General features: G+C 51.4%; 2 protein-coding genes across 8 annotated transcripts; one reads left to right on the top strand and one right to left on the bottom strand.

Moving 5' to 3' along the window:
• Positions 1–258: 258 nt before the first annotated feature.
• BSCL2 (BSCL2 lipid droplet biogenesis associated, seipin) lies at positions 259–13,810 on the bottom strand. 6 transcript variants are annotated; one of them, XM_037140255.2, is made up of 12 exons: positions 13,708–13,810; positions 10,928–11,043; positions 8,757–9,073; positions 7,160–7,241; positions 3,392–3,535; positions 2,461–2,595; positions 2,186–2,283; positions 1,264–1,405; positions 1,049–1,127; positions 829–900; positions 641–721; positions 259–502 (listed from the first exon to the last, which is right to left on the bottom strand). In XM_037140255.2, the coding sequence occupies exons 1-12, from the start codon at positions 13,793–13,795 to the stop codon at positions 360–362; spliced, it is 1,497 nt and encodes a 498-aa protein (XP_036996150.2). In that variant the 5' UTR covers positions 13,796–13,810; the 3' UTR covers positions 259–359. The 6 variants fall into 6 exon arrangements, with proteins under 6 accessions (XP_036996150.2, XP_036996151.2, XP_036996154.2 ...); XM_037140256.2 differs by having other exon boundaries at positions 1,049–1,115; XM_037140259.2 differs by lacking the exon at positions 13,708–13,810 and adding an exon at positions 12,776–12,864 and having other exon boundaries at positions 10,828–11,043.
• On the top strand, positions 9,923–12,833 carry GNG3 (G protein subunit gamma 3). 2 transcript variants are annotated; one of them, XM_053659199.1, is made up of 4 exons: positions 9,923–10,164; positions 11,420–11,642; positions 11,990–12,089; positions 12,339–12,833. In XM_053659199.1, exons 3-4 carry the CDS (start codon positions 11,991–11,993, stop codon positions 12,465–12,467), a joined length of 228 nt encoding a protein of 75 aa, XP_053515174.1. In that variant the 5' UTR covers positions 9,923–10,164; positions 11,420–11,642; position 11,990; the 3' UTR covers positions 12,468–12,833. The 2 variants fall into 2 exon arrangements, with proteins under 2 accessions (XP_053515174.1, XP_036996158.1); XM_037140263.2 differs by lacking the exon at positions 9,923–10,164 and having other exon boundaries at positions 11,196–11,642.
• Positions 13,811–15,516: the final 1,706 nt, after the last annotated feature.

The raw sequence follows: 15,516 nt of genomic DNA, 5'->3' as shown, positions 1-15,516 counted from the left end.
GACCCGCCCTACACTATCCCCCTCCCCAGAGGGAAATACGCGTCACGTGGATGGAAGAGGCCAGAGAGGCTTTCTCTCCTAGCACTCCTGAGGGTTATGAATGAAAACAACTGTGTTTAATCCAGGGTTTGGAGGTCCTCCCCATCTGGCCCCAGAGAAGGGAGGGGCTGCCCATCAGGGGTGGGTGGTGCCTGGGGAACACAAGGTTTTCAAGTGAACCCGAATCAAGTTCAAGGAGTCAGCGAAGAGTCAGGAAAGTCGCTGGCAAGAATATAGTTTATTGGGAAAGCCACAGACAAAGGCGGAAGGGAAAGGGCCCAGTGGAAAGGGCTGGAGTGTGGGTCTCTGCCCTGTTCTCTTCAAGAGCTGGAGCAGGTGGGGTGCCGCTGCTGAGCCCCCCCAGAAGGATCAGAGCTGCCCAGGGTCTCTGGGGCCAGGGCAGGGGCAGAAGCAGGCAGGTTGGCCTCCGTCAGCAGAGCTGCATCTTCCCAGGAGCCTGAACCTGGCCAGGGGAGGGAGAAACCACATTCCAAAGGGGAAATGAGATGACCAGGGGCCCTGGCCCCACCTGGTGCAGCCTCCTCTCCGCCCTCATGCCACCGCCCAGCCCACCCTGCTCCCTACACAGGGGGTCCCTCACCATCGCTGGCCTCGGGCTCCAGCTCTTCCTCTCCGCTCTGGGGCTGCTGGTCTGGTTTTTCCTCCTCAGACAGCTGGCCCTCTGCAGCCACGGGGGAGATGCAGAGGTCAGGCAAGAGGCTAAAGGGGTGGGTGGGTTAGGAGGAGGCAGGAGGAGGGGATGGATGGAGGATGGCTGCAGCACCATACCTGTCCCTGAGGGGTCTTCGGGGCTCTCACCGTCCTCTGTGACGTCTGGCAGCTGGGTTGATCCTTCCCGACCTTGGGACAGAGGGCAGGACAGGGCCAGGATGGCTGCGCCTGGACGGCGGTGCCTTTCCTTTGGCCTTCTGCTCAGTGTGCGCGCCTTAAGCCTCAGACTGGATGGAGCAGAAGCCCCCGTCACCCAACCCCCGACTCCCACCATTACCTAGCTGACGGGCAGTGGTCCTTCCCTGGGCTTCCTTCCGGGCCCCGTCCCTTTTCCGGATGTTCACCTGCGGAGGAGACTACTCAACAGTGAGGACTGACTTCCCTCGCCAGTGTTGGGGGGGAGGGCCTCACACCCGAGGCCCCCAGTGTGCCCTGGCCCACTCCCAGTCAGAGAAGAATCCTGAAGGGCCGAGGAAAGGGGTCCTTAGTGACCTGCAGGGCGAAGCGGTGTCGGGGCCAGACGCCGCCCCACATCCACTGCATGTAGCTGAAGAGCACGATCACGCTGAGGAAGGTGAAGTTGCTGGCGACACCTATGAAGGCGCAGGTCATGGGGAAGTTGTACAGCAGGTACCTGAGGCAGAAAGTAGGGACAGAGAGGTAGCAGTTCCGGGCACCGACCTTCTCAGAAGACAGCAGTTCTCAACTCTGGCTGCACATCAGCACTCCCTAGGGTGCTTTCAAAAAGCCTCATGGCACCCTGGCTGGTGTGGCTCAGCTGGTTGGAGAGGCGTCCCACACAACAGATGGTTGCGGGTTGCATTCCCTGTCAGGGCACGTGCCTAGGTTGCAGGTTCAGTCCCCAGTTTGGGGGGTGTGAGAGGCAATCGACTGATGTTTCTCTCCCCTTCTCTCTCTAAAAATCAGTAAGCACACCCTTGGGTGCGGATAAAAAAAAAAATCTGATGGCCAGAGGTGAGCCCAGTAGATTCTGGTTCAGTTGGAGTGTTTTTAAAAAGTTCCCCAGGGAATAAAGAAACAAACAAACCAACGCAAATTCAGAGGCAGACAAAACACTGGTGGTTACCAGAGGGGAAGGGGCTGGACGGAGGGTGAAATGGGTATAAAGGCTCAGTGGTATGGTGACGGCGGGGAAGGACTCGGCGGTGAGTATGCTGTAGTACGGACAGTTGGTGAATTACAATGAGGTGTACTTGAAATGTTAGAAATCAATGTTGAAAAAGAAAAGAAAGAAGGAAGGAAGGAAGGGAGGGAGGGTTCCCCAGGAAACTGATTTGTGCAGCCTGGGTTGAGGCCTGTGGCCCATGGAAAACCTGTTACCTTTGCTTAGGACCCTCTTTGCTTAAGGGCAGCCCCAGGAGAGCCTCTGAGGTGTGCTTCAGTGGTTCCTCACCTGAGCCCAGAGAAGTGGGCGTGGATGCGGAGGTAGGCTCCGTACAGCTGGATGCGTTTGCTGTGTACCTCGATGATCGCTCCCGTGGTCGGCACGTACTGCAGGGTTGGGGGGGAGGGGTGGTAGCCCATCAGGCCAGGGTCTTGCTGCTGTCAATGTGAGGCCCGCTTCCAGGCTCTCTGTTGCTGTCCCTCCTCACTGAGCCCAGAGGCTCCTCAGGCAGAGCTCTGGGCTTATGGGGAAGGTCACCTCCTAGTCTCCCTTCACCCGCTTACCGAGTTTTCTCTGTATTCTGGGTACAGCTCCACCTCCAGGACCTGCTTCTGCTCTGCAAACCCAAACAGCAGCAGGCTCGAGAAGACCAGCGTGTCAAGCATCTGGAGCAGGTCTGAGCGGTAATGCAGCATCACCTGCCGGGGCCGGGAGGGAGAGGCTGTGGTCAGGCCCCCCCAGGCTCGTTCTCATGGGCCAAGCCGCTCGCAGTTGCCCCTGAGCAGTCTGGGAAGGCTGCTTCTTCCTCAGGTCCCCTGCTCCCTCGCCTACACCTTTTACCACGCTCAGTCCAAGTCTTGGCCCAATCATTCTGAATGCTCAAGGGACAGCCCTGCCCTTCCCAACCATGTGTTTCCATCCCAGAACAATAAAGGAACCCTCCCAGGTTAAGCCTAACACTGTCTCGGCTCTGCCTTTCCCCCCGAGTTTTCTAGAATCCAGAAGAGACCAAGGCCCGGTGTACCACCCTGAAGCTTTGTCCCCTACATGGACATTCAGGGATTTGCTTCATGATGTGGGTCTGTTGACAGTTAAGAATGGAGCCTTAACGATTACTGAACACCCACTATGTGCTAGTAAGCACTTTACATTTCCTCATTGAACCCAGACTAGTCTGGCTCTGTGGCGTTACTATTATGCCGTTTATAACACTTTAAAACCAGTAGGGTTAAGTTAGCTGCCCCTCGGCCAGTGTGTTTCTGAGTCAAGGTGTGAGCCCAGGTCTGTCTGGCTCCAAAAGAGCCCACTGTCAGAGCAGTTCCACTCCAGACTCTGCCCCGAGGCTGGACAATGCCACCAGCTATCTGACCCCTCGCCCCTGTCCTGATGCGTCTGCAACCTCACAGCGGAGATGTTTTCTCCTGAGGGCCCACCCCAATTTCCCAACTCCCGTCGCCCTTCTGCACGCCTCCCACGTGGGCCGCGCACACTTACGGAGCGGGAGGAAGTGGAGATGATTCGTCCACCTCGGGTGTAGCACGAAATGGTGACCAAGAACATGCCCAAGCCTTGATTCACAGGGGACTCTGGCAGCTCGAGCTCCAAGGTGACGCGGTAGGGCTGCCCATACATCAGCACCTGCCCGAGGTAGCCACATCTCTTTTCAAAAGTACTTTTACTTTACCTTTTTTTTTTTACTTGTCTGAAGGTGCCTGACAGCAAAAACACATATTTTTAAATTGTACTGTCTCTCTTCCACCTCCCTGCTAACCCTCCAAATACTTGGCCACACCCGCCTTGGTTGGCCTTAAGGGCGTCTTCACCTCTCATCCCAAGAAGGTGCTGCCCCCTTCTGGTGGCCGGAGCCTTCCCACTTCTGAAATTCTGAGATCTGAATCAGACTCTAGCTGCTCTATTCTGAGAAAGGGTGTGTCGGGTTTCTTTTCCAAAAGTGAACCATCCTGTTGCCAACTGGGCCATCTGTGACTCAGGCCCGTCCCCGGGAGGCCACCCCGCCGGGCCTAGCCTGCCTGCACTTACATTATTAATTAACCCAGTGCCAGAGTGCTCACCGCCTCCCTAGCCCGGTTGGGCGCCGCCCCTGGTGCTCCAGATCCACTTTTTGTCACTGTGGGTCCCTTACGTTGGTTCCATTGGTAGAACCCTGAGAAGACTGCTTCCCTGGGATTAATCTCGGAATGTTACAGACTGGCCACCAACACACCCTGGCTTTTCCTGACCATTCCTATGGTCCCCTGATCCCCTATCAGCTGTTTTCCTATGTCATGACTCCCTCAGGGTGGCATAAAAGAATCCTGGGGGTGGTGGTAAAACTTAAGCTATTGCAACAGATTTTAAAAATTATTGTTTATTCTATTACAGTCATCCCAATTTTTGCCCTTTTGCCTTCCTCCGTCCAGCCACTCCCGGTTCCGCTCCCATAGTCAATCCTCACACCACTGTCCATGCCCAGGGGTCATTCATATGTGTGTCTTTAACTGAAGAGAGAATGGATTTCTTTTAAAGGTTGGAAAACATTGCCCCAGCCCACAGAGAACCAGCTCCAAAAGCTGGATATGGCTCTGAGGGTCCTCTGAGAACTTTGTCACCAGGGTAAAAGGTGGAATGTGCTGACCCAGTCTTTATGCAGATTCTTATTTTCAGTCTGAATTATCTGTTGAAAAGTGGATTCCGTGAGATTCCTACCCCCTCTATAGGTCAGATGAGTCTAAAGCAGTTGCTTCACTGACTTCTTTGCAACATTAAAATATTGGGTTGGCCAAAAAGTCTGTTTCGTTTTTTCTGTAAAATAAAAGACACGTTTTTAATTTTCACCAATAACTTTATTGATTTGGATATTTTGAGTATGTTGGCTGTCTCCCGCTATTGGCTTCTAGTGGGAGAGGCCAGGGCTGCTGCTAAACATCTTCGTGCATAAGACAGCCCCACAGCAAAGGGTTATTTGGCCACAATGTCAATAGTACCAAGAAACTTCGCAAACCACTTGTGACACATTCAATCAGTCCCAGCACCTTCTCCGTACACTGCACACATCTTTATTTGTGTTTCAGTTGAGTTTTTACCTTTCTTGAAACAATAAAGCATAATATACTGAAAATGTGTATTTTCTTCCATCTTCAATGTTAAAATGGCTGCACAAAAATTCACCAATTTTGATGTTTTTTGAAAAACACATGCTGATACAACTGTCATAATACAATAATACAATCTACAAAACTGTCCCGACTGAAATTAAAGACAACTAAGCACTACTGGAGCCATCGTGCGGAAAAAACTAAGCGAACTTTTTGGCCAACCCAACAGTCCTCTGGGCGGGCTGGAAGGGAACGGGAGCGACTGACTGCTTGCTAATAATGGGCACGGGTTTCTTCTTGGGGCGGTGAGCGTTCCAGAACTGACTGTGGTGAGGTCAGGATGTGAATATATGTTTTAAATGAGTGAATTGTATATAATGTGAATTTTATCTCAATAAAAATGTTTTTTTTGGTGTGTGTATTTTATATACATACATGTATACAACTAGAAATTCTAAATAAATGTCATCTCCAAAGAGACCCATGGAACCCAGTACCAGAACCTCGTGAAGGACTCCATACCCTTGTTCCTGTGTGTCTCCCGTTGGGCAGAGTCCCCCCTTCTCTCCCACTCCTGCGCAGTGTTCCCTCTTCTCTAAAGGTCCACTCTGAGCCTCACCCTCTCCACAGTCTCCCACTGATCTCTCCAATTCTTCACAAATTCTTCTGAAATGCAGAATCTGCATCTTACACTTTGCTACTTAACACAGTGTATAGAATTCTATCAATCCTGTGACTTCCCTGAAAGCAGGGCTACATCTTCTATGTTTAGCAAGGCATTACACACACAGTAGACACATTATTTTATCCGTCCATCCACCCATCCATTCAAAACTGCTCACTGTAAATGAACAATATGATCGACCTGCTGGTTATCAGGGACTTGGGCTGGATCTTGCTCCTCACCCTTCAACTTCCCCTTCCTTCTTCACCCAGCAGCCTCATGCCCGACTGCCTGAAGCTCCCTGCAGCTGGGATCTCGACCACAGGCAGCCACACAACGGCACGCACTCTCCCAGGCACAGATGCGCCGAGGCTTCATTTCTATCCCGCCCTGTATATCCCATGTGTGATTAGTATTACCATTGCCACCGAAGCACTCTGAATCAACGTCCTCACAGAACACTCTACCAGAACCTCTGAGCTACCTTCCGGAGCAGCAGCATGACAACGATAAACCTGTCTTGCCGTGCCCCGTGCTCCGCCTGGCTACTTGGAAATCTTCCACTTGGGGCCCACTCGTGGGACCCGGTAAGTATGTTTTTGATAATGAATTGCTACCTGGCAAACTACAGATGTCACAGGAGACATGGTTTCTCAGGTTATCTGCATTGTCAAATAAGGCCAGTCTGCACCCCCATCCCAGGGAACCCCAAACTCTGCAGCTTACACTCCCCCCTTCAGAGTGACTGTTTATTTGTATCCTGTGTTTTCTGTCTTTAAGTCAGTATGGGCCCAAGTATCATTCTGGAAAAATCATTTTCAGATGATTTTGAAACTCTTCGAGTCAGTCTGACCACTGAGGACATGGCTGACAGACAACTCAGAAAAAAACCCTGGGGACCAGAAATGATGCTGCCCCTCCCGTCCTCCAAGGGCCTTCTGAAGGAGATGGGGACTGCACCCTTTTTCAGAGTCTACTAAAGATGGATGAATTCCTAGTCCGCATGTGTTGGGGTTTCCAGGTTTGTTGAAGTCATACAGGCATCTGACTGGTCCTGTGACACAGTGCCCTTTGGAACGGCAGGTTATGAATACTTGTCAACAGTTTCATAATTTTACATACAAGCTTTCACAACTCTGGGGTGGATTCCTTCCTAGTCCAATGAAATAGCTGGTTGGTTCATTTAGGTCTAAAACACACCTCATGTCATCGATACGGACTGGCTGAAACAATTTAAGGAGAACATTGCTAACATTGGCAGGAAAGAACAATCCATATAATTTATTCAGACTCCAATTTTTTCTTTAGATTCCCTTTCTTTGTTTCTTTTTTTTGTTGTTGAATTTTTCAGGTGACATTGGTTCATAATGCCCCTTTTCTTGCCAGCCTCCCCTCCTTAGTCTCTATTACTCAATCCCTGTTCTCCAGGCCTTTCTCAAGTTTTCCTTTGGATTCCAAGTCATCAAAGCGCTAATGCAACCTCTGTTCAGCTCCCACACTCACCCGATCACGTCCGCCCTTAGCGAGGGACACGTTGGCAACAGGGAAGGAGCAGAGTAAGGAGGCGGAGGGGTCACAGTCAGTCCTAAGTGAGAATGAGGATGACACTGCTGAGTTATGGAGTCTGCCTTACCTGTCCCTGCCCCACCTTGGCCCCCTAGCATTCCTTCCCCTCCCCCATCCCTCTTCCTGGAACAGGTATCCTTCTCTGTTAGAGAGGGAGCAGAAATGCGGCCAGCAGATTCAACTGATTCTTTCATTCTCTCCCGGCTACTTCAGCTTATCTCCTCTCATAGAGCAGACATTCTTAATGGGAATCTACAGACACTTAGTTGAAAAGTTTCAGACTTAAGCAGTTCTCACTTGGGGAACTTGATAAAAATGCAGATTCCTGGGTCCCACCTCCAGATTCTGATTCAGTAGGTCTGGTCTGGGGCCTAGTTGGAAACGACTCCTCCACAGGGATCCACAGATGGTCTCTAAGAGGCTCGGGAACCCCCTCAAGTTGTAGGCAAACTCGTAGCACGATATGCATGGGCATGGAGCTACACTTTTATGGCAGGAAGAGCTGCAGCTTCCATGAGATCCATACCTCCTAAAAGTTTAAGCAGCTCTGCTTTAGAAATTACAGCTCATGAGCAGGGACTCGAAACAGGGAAAAAATATTCTGGACCATTTATAATGCCCTTATTAGCATCTCTTGATTGGTCCTATAGCCTAATTGTTAAGAAACGAGGAAAGGATTTGGCAGGGTCTGTAAAATGGGGAGGCACAGGACTCGGGGAGTTTACACAGCCAGTGCCTTGTGCTTCCATAATCTCTACTGTGCAGCAGACTATCGGGAATGGGAGCAATGTCAAAGGCAAGCTGCTGCTTTCCTAGCACCTCCTCCAGTAAAAACCAGGTTGGTTCTGAGATGACCCAAAGGGTTGGCTGGGTTCGTTGGTCTGCTGTGGCCCTGAGAGAGGTCTGATCCAACCTCAGTAGAATTGACACTTACAATGTCTAGAAGGGGAATTAAAAAAAAAAATTCTTTTAGCCCTGTCTAGAAGGGGAATTTTTAAAAAATATTCTTTTAGCCCTGGTGTGGCTTAGTGGACTGAGTGACAGCCTGCGAACCAAAGGGTCACGGGTTCAATTCCTAGTCAGGGCACATGCCTGGGTTGTAGGCCAGGTCCCCAGTAGGGGGCATGTGAGAGGCAACCACACATTGATGTTTCTCTCCCTCTTTCTCCCTTCCTTCCCCTCTCTCTAAAAATAAATAAATAAAGTCTTTTAAAAAAGGAACTCTGCAATTAAAAATTTTTTAAATTCTTTTAACCAGAAGTAGAACTAGGATCCTAGACCCCCATCACCTGAAACCTGTTTTTTTTTTTTAATTTAATTGTTGAAGTACACTTTTCTGCCTTTTATTCCCATCCCAGCCCAGCCCCCCAAACCTGCTTTTTAACCTGGCGTTGTGAAAGGTAAGAAGTTACACAAGCACACTGGGCCCAAGTTTCCTCCTCTGTAAATGAGGGGGTTGAACTGAGTAAGTCCTAAGGGGCCTTGCAGCAATTCTCCCACAGATTCCTCTACTACGATGGAGGACCTTTCTCACCTGTAGTAGAAATGCACAGGGCTAAGGTGGCTGACTGTTGGCATGTAGGAATAGTAGAAGGAGCCATAGAGGAAAACAGATACCCAGAGCAGGAGGAGGATGGTACAGAAGAGCACCCCAAACTGCAGCAGCAGCTTGCGGGCACGGCCTGCCAAGATCTGGCCCACTTCCTGGGCCCACAGCAAGGCAGGTACTGGTGGGTCATTTACCACCGCAGTGGGTGCGGCAGGTCTGGCCCCAGGTTCAGGCTTTGAGTTCCTAGCTGTTTTGCCACCTGGACGCCATCCCTGGCCATGAGATGAAGCAGCCGGTGGTTCCTGGAAAAAAGACAGAGAGGAGGGAAGAACAGCTTCTTTCTAGGGGTTGGTGGGGACAAAAGGGAAGGCTACTAGGCTGACTTTGAGGATCCAGAGACAGCAGGGTCTTTGTTTATATGGCCTTTCTCCATATGACTGTGTTTCTCAGCCAATTATCCCTTCCCTTTCCTCCACTGTGCTCTGTTCACCCCCAGTGACAGAACTCCTCAGTTGAACTGGTCCTCTTGCGACCTTATTCTGGGGCAGGCCACCTTGCTACTCAATCACAGCAACACAAAACATACAGAGAACAAGCGCCTTAAAATTCTTAAGGAGCTTTTACACACACGATGACACTGAATCCACACTGTGAAGTACTGCACTGAGAGAAAGCGTGACGTGACTTGTGCCTAAAGTTGCACAGCCAGACTCAAAGCAAGCAGCGGAAGCGCAGTCACAGCTGCCTCCCAAGTTTCTCCTCTCCTTCTGGAGCTATACTCGCTCCCGGACCGGCCCGCGCCCCACCACGGGCAGAACGTTCTGCAGACTATGGCTGCTCCCCACCAACCCCCTACGGCTCACGCGTGGACGCGGCACCTGGAGGCCCCTGCTTAATTATCCTGCTGTTGAAAAAAACAATTCGTCAACCGCCAGGGCTCCACAGACTCACCAGCATCGCGCGCTGCCTGGGGCAACCGCGAGAGGGACTTCCGTCTCCCGGGCACGCCCCACCCCCTTCTGCAGACAGCCAATGTAGCCCGGGGGCGGGGCCTAGTGCAGGGGAGGGGTCCGACAGTGGGCGGGGCTAGGTCCAGGGCCCGGCTGTTCTGATTGCGGAGCTCCCACCTCCGCGCGCTCCTCACTCTTCTACCCCGCGGTCCGTGCCCGTCCATCCTCCGGTTACCACGACCAAAGGAGACAGGCACCTCCCTCCAAGACCCAAGACATTCCCAGGTCATGCTATGAGTCAGCAGCATCCACCTCGGCCTGCCTCTCGAGGCCGCAATCACGGTCGCCCACCCCTACACCACCGGCCATTTAACCCCCAAAAACGGGGAGAGAGGAGGGCACCCAGCTGGCGCTGACTTTTTCGCCCACAGCTCTTTGGGCCGGTAGGCATCCAAGACAGACAGCATTCGCCCAGAGAACACTGCAGTCTGCAGGAACCTGTGCATCCTGCGCGTTGCGGTGACGCTCTGGCTGTCCCATATTCACAAGCATTTCAGCCTGGTGTTTTTCCTCTAGCTTTTACGATGCGTGATCGACTTCCTCCGACCCTAACTAGACGCTCCTTCAGAGTCCGCACAGCGCATTATCTAGACGAGGTCCTGGAACGCTGTACCTCTGTTTTTGTATGTCTGTATTCACCCCAAATATGAGCTCTCAGAGTGCCCTGGCCGGGTGGCTCAGCTGGATGGAGCATCTTCCCATACACTAAAAAGGTTGCAGGTTCCATTCCCGGTGGGGACTCATAGGAGGCAACTGACTGATGTTTTACATCCATGGTTTTCTCCTCTCCTCTTCTCTCCTCTCTCTTCTAATCTCACAATAATGCTTCTCTCCACCCCCCTTATTCTCTCTAAAATCAATATTTTAAATAAATATTTAAAATTATTTAAAGAGCTCTCAGAGGGTATGGTCAGTGTGGTGGGCATCTTTACATCCCCGAAGCAACAAGCACAACGATGCTCTTAGACCAATACCCCCCCACCCCCAGCCCAAAAGCCCATCTATTTTCAGAAACATCCACAGACTCTCCCCACAATGCACCCTACCTCTTCTTTGTCCGATTCTTTGATCTGGTCTCTGAGCACCTCTTTCCCCCCAGATTCTTCTCTTTGGTCTGGCATTTCTTTAAACATTTTCCTGACGTACCTCGCTGCCCCTGGATCTTGCGCTTGAATCACTTGTAGCTAGAACATGAAGTGGCGATCCAGAAGCTGATACCTGTAGCTCATCACATTTTCCTAGATATGGGGAACAGAGGGTCCCTGGGAGAGAAACGAAGATTCATGTGATAAATGCTGTGTCAGAGCAGAGGGAGGAGAGGGATGATGGGGGCGACTGCCCAGTTGATGTCAGATTTTCAAATGAGCAGGGTACCCCACAGCCAGTACAGACTCCACTGCAGGGGCTGTTACAGGTCCAGACCACCCCATTTAAGGGGGAAGTCTGCCTGTGCTTCAGCTCCTCTGGGGAGGGCTCTAGGAGACTCAGAACGAATACAATGGGGGAGGGGCAGGTATTGAGACAGTAACAGTGGGAGTGTGCACAGGGGCTGCAGGCAGCAGCCAGGCTCCCCCACTGGCCAGGCAGTTGGTATGCTCCAGGATCTGAACAGCTCCTTCCAGCATCCTTCATCTGCAGGTACCAGCTGTCTGGGCAGTGCTTGAGCTGCAGAAACTAGGACCAGCCCTCGGCAGACCACTGACCTGACCCACCCAGTGGTCTCTTTATTAGCAGCTTCTGCTGCTGCATCGGACACTTTCAGCTGCAACTCCCTGCAAGGTGGGGCACCCATCTCAGGCAGAAGATTTTGGTGTATCCTACTGACTCTACTCCCCAGGGCTTCGGCTGCCTGTGGCCTCAGGTGAGTCAGGAACATCTTGCTTTTCCCCGTTGGGGCTCAAGGGGGCAGGTGGGGATTATGTACCCTCCCCATCAGGGCGGGGCTCCTTCTGGTTGTGGCTTTGAGAACTGGAACACATGGCTTGATGGCTGAAAAGCCTTAAATCATTTGTATGTTTAATGATCTGTGGCCTAGGCTCATTTACTCACTGAGGAAGAGAAGACCGGGATGGGAAAGTCCACTGGAGGATGAGAATAAGAAAACAAAATATTGGGGCACATGGCCCCAGCCTTATAAAGGCTGGATGAGAGCGCATGGAGGGGACCTGCAGTTGAGATTGGTCTAAGCTGCCCCTCTCTTTTCTCCAGAATGAAAGGGGAGACGCCTGTGAACAGCACTATGAGTATTGGGCAAGCCCGCAAGATGGTGGAACAGCTTAAGATTGAGGCCAGTTTATGCAGGATAAAGGTGGGTGGGACCCTGAGTCCCCTTAGTTGGCCTGGCTGTGCTGTATATTCCCAAACCTCAAGGTAAAAGATGCTCCCCCCCTCCCTTGACTCCCTGAGATCAGGGAAGAAGTCCCAGACTCTATAAGAAGAGGTGTCCCCAGGCTTCTGTGGGGGATGAGGGATGGGAAGACTGTCTTAAGGGAAGGGAAACTGCAGTCCCTTTCAGGGGTTCTGGTTGGCTAATAATTCCCTCCTGGCTGTGCCCCAGGTGTCCAAGGCAGCAGCAGACCTGATGACTTACTGTGATGCCCATGCCTGCGAGGATCCCCTCATCACCCCTGTGCCCACTTCGGAGAACCCCTTCCGGGAGAAGAAGTTCTTCTGTGCCCTCCTCTGAGCTACCAGGTCCCTCTCACAACTCACCTTATCCTCTCGTGAGCCCTTCCTTAGGTCAGTAACTGTCATCAGCCCTTGAGGGTCCCTTGCATACTCTTTCTGGCCCTTGCCCAAACCTGTGAGGTTATCTGAAGCACAAGGCCCTCCCCTCACCTATCTGTCGACTCCATTTCCACGCCCAATGGGGCACCCTTTGCTCCTCCCACAATAGGGCCACCAGACTCTTGCCAGCTTCCTGCCCACTTCCCTTCTGTGACCCTCTCACACAATGGAGAGAGGGATGGGCTGGGTGCTTGCTCCCAGTCTCACCTGGAGCTACTGGAAGGGTAAAGCCATTTGAAGAATAAAATCATCCATAGTCTCAGAGGTACAGCTCCTGTGTTACAGTTCTTGGGGGAGAGGATCATCAGTCATTAGATGTGGGTGTGGGTGCGGCAGTTGAAGGGCTGCCATGGAGGAATAGGGCCAGTCAAAGCAGGTTCGACAGTGTCTAGGATCGGAGATTGGTACGGTTGGGGGGCTAGCGGACGCGAGAGAACATCTCAAGTAGAAGGATTAAGTTACACCAGATACTCAGAGGCTACAGAGAAAAACACACACACACACACGAGGATAATGAACAATGAAGGCAAGTGAAACTAAAAACAGACCGAACAGGGTGAACTTAAAGAGGTATTCGGAAGGGCGGCCGCAGACAAGAGGAAGCCAGCACGAAGGGGAGGAGCTCGGTTCCAGTTCCTGCAAAGGGGCCGGTCTTACTTCTAAGATGGCCGCGCCCACAGCGGGACCCTTTCCAAGATGGCCGCCGCCACGGGACCGGCGCCAATATGACAGCCCTACGTCACTGCGTTTCACCGTTCAGGGCTTCTCCGCCAACCCCAAACTTAAAATGGCGGCCCAAGCAGCTAGAGTTCTGAATATGGTCCCTTCCGAGCTCGTCTGATCTGTCTCAAAATGGCTTCCCCTGCCCTCGCCAACTCCATACCCATTCCTACGCCTCCTTCCAGAGTCTGAAAGACCATATCCCCACGATCCAGGTGAAGGTACACGGGAGGTTTACAGCCTAGGTCATGGGAGGGGGGCACCTCAGCAACCACTGCGCAGCAGGCTCTGGTCGTGCGGATCTTGTGAGGAGGCAGCCTAGGTTTCTAGATGGCAGACTAGAAGCTCCCAATGGAGCGTCAACATAAGTGTACCGTCAATATTGGCGCCGTTCATTTCGGGGTGCCTTCCCTCGTTACCTTCTGGTGTCCCTAGGACTTGGATAAGCCCGAGAACTTTTCCCGGTAACTGGTGCTCGCTCTGTTCCCACCAGCCCATCAGGCCCATTGCCCAGAAGCAATTTCCCAGTGTGCTTAGGACCCCTTGTAGTGATGCAACATGCTGCCTGGCCAGAAGCCAGACCTAAGACAATGTCTCACAGGCACCTCGGGACTCAAATCTGGCAGGCTTATAAGCCTCAGAATGCCTTTCCAGAAACCTTTTTCTTCCAAGGGTGAACACACTGTGGTGCGACCTGGGTCAAGACAGGTTTACAATCCCTGTGTGAAGGGCGAGGGAGAGAGGGAGAGATGTCTGCTCCTATGGATTGTCAAGACGCCCCCAAATTCAGGGACACATCCTTCCATTGGGAAGCCAGGGCTAGCTGATGTTTTGTGCCTGGATACTTTTGGCGGGGATGGGAAGGGGCAAGGGGATCCCTTTAGTAAGAAGAGGGTGACCTATATTATAGATAGCCCATCATCTCCAGATTCCCCACACCTTCCCACAGGAAGACAAGAGAGGAAACTGGGAAAGTAATCTGGTTGCCTTCCTGAAGTGGGAGCCTAACCCGTCTGTTCAGGAGCTGCCTTAGTTCCCTCTTGGTGCTTCGTGAAAATCCGACAGCATCTAGCACACAGGTAGCCCTCCAAAGTCTTAACAAATGGAGTGTGCTGTACTTGCAGGGAAGGACTGACGCAGAGAACCTTTCTGTTCTTACTAGATGACAATGTTTGTCCTAAGCGAAAATTCCCACATCAGCTCAGACTTGGTAAAAAGCCAGAGTGCTTAATAAATGTAATCTTAAGATATATATTTAATTAAAGCCTCCACTCATTTGTTTTGAAGAATTTTATTTGAGGGGAAGGGAGAGAGGGAGAAAAACATCAGTGCAACAGATATCGATTGGATGCCTCTCATGTGCCCCCTACTGGGGAGCTGACCCGCAACCCAGGCACGTGCCCTGACTGGGAATTGAACCAATGACCTTTTGGTTTGTAGACCAGCACTTGGTCCACTAAGCCACAAGAGCCGGGGCTCAGTGTTTTGTTTTTGAGAAATCAGATGATAGTCTTACAGGAACTCTTTTGTAGGTAATTGTCTCTCTCTTTTTAAAAAAAGATTTTCCAGTCAGGGCACATGCCAGGGTTGCAGGCAGGTTCCCTGCAGGCCAGTTCCCAGCAGGGGATGCACGAAAGGCAACCATACATTGATGTTTCTCTCCCTCTCTCCTTCCCTTCCCCTCTAAAGATAAATAAATAAAATCTTAAAAAAAAATACATTATCTTTAAAAAAAATAAAAATAAAAAAGTTTTTATTTATTTATTTTTAAAGATTTTATTTATCTGTAGAGGGGAAAGGAAGGAGAGAGAGAGAGAAACATCAATGTATGGTTGCCTTCGTGCATCCCCTGCTGGGAACTGGCCTGCAGGGAACCGGCCTGCAACCCTGTATGTGCCTGACTGGGAATCGAACCGCGATGGTCTGGTTCGCAGGCCTGCGCTCAATCCACTGAGCTACACCAGCCAGGGCAATTTTTCTGCACACTCAAATTTCATACTGCTGCAACCCTAGCTGGGGAAAAGGGGGGCTGAAGAAACAAGGCATGAGCTAATAAATATTAAAAATGATTAATTAGCTGTGACACTGAATAACTTAAAAATATCCTAGAGAGTGGGCAGACACCGCAATCAAGGGTACCCTTTGGGGTACAGCCCCTGGGGTCTGAATCTGTGTCATGCAGAGAGACAGACAGTAGAGCAGCACCTCGACCCGAATCACTGCTCCTT

Source organism: Artibeus jamaicensis, unplaced genomic scaffold (genome assembly GCF_021234435.1).
Source record: "Artibeus jamaicensis isolate MK-2021 breed Jamaican fruit bat unplaced genomic scaffold, CSHL_Jam_final scaffold_614, whole genome shotgun sequence".
In the NCBI taxonomy this organism is placed as follows: domain Eukaryota; kingdom Metazoa; phylum Chordata; class Mammalia; order Chiroptera; family Phyllostomidae; genus Artibeus; species Artibeus jamaicensis.
Note: the sequence above shows the minus strand (reverse complement) of the source record. Positions and strands in the feature narration are given on the sequence as shown.

What these genes read in the sequence shown, in the direction of transcription:
- GNG3 (XM_053659199.1), top strand. Translation starts at nt 11,991, where the DNA reads ATGAAAGGGGAGACGCCTGTGAACAGCACTATGAGTATTGGGCAAGCC. An exon ending in CCAGTTTATGCAGGATAAAG is followed by an intron (nt 12,090 to 12,338) that starts GTGGGTGGGACC and finishes GCTGTGCCCCAG; the next exon opens with GTGTCCAAGGCAGCAGCAGA.
- BSCL2 (XM_037140255.2), bottom strand. Translation starts at nt 13,795, where the DNA reads ATGGGCCTGATGGGCTGGTGGGAACAGAGCGAGCACCAGTTACCGGGA. An exon ending in CAAGATCCAGGGGCAGCGAG is followed by an intron (nt 9,074 to 10,927) that starts GTACGTCAGGAA and finishes TCTTTTTTCCAG; the next exon opens with GAACCACCGGCTGCTTCATC. An exon ending in CTAAGGGCGGACGTGATCGG is followed by an intron (nt 3,536 to 7,159) that starts GTGAGTGTGGGA and finishes TACCTCGGGCAG; the next exon opens with GTGCTGATGTATGGGCAGCC.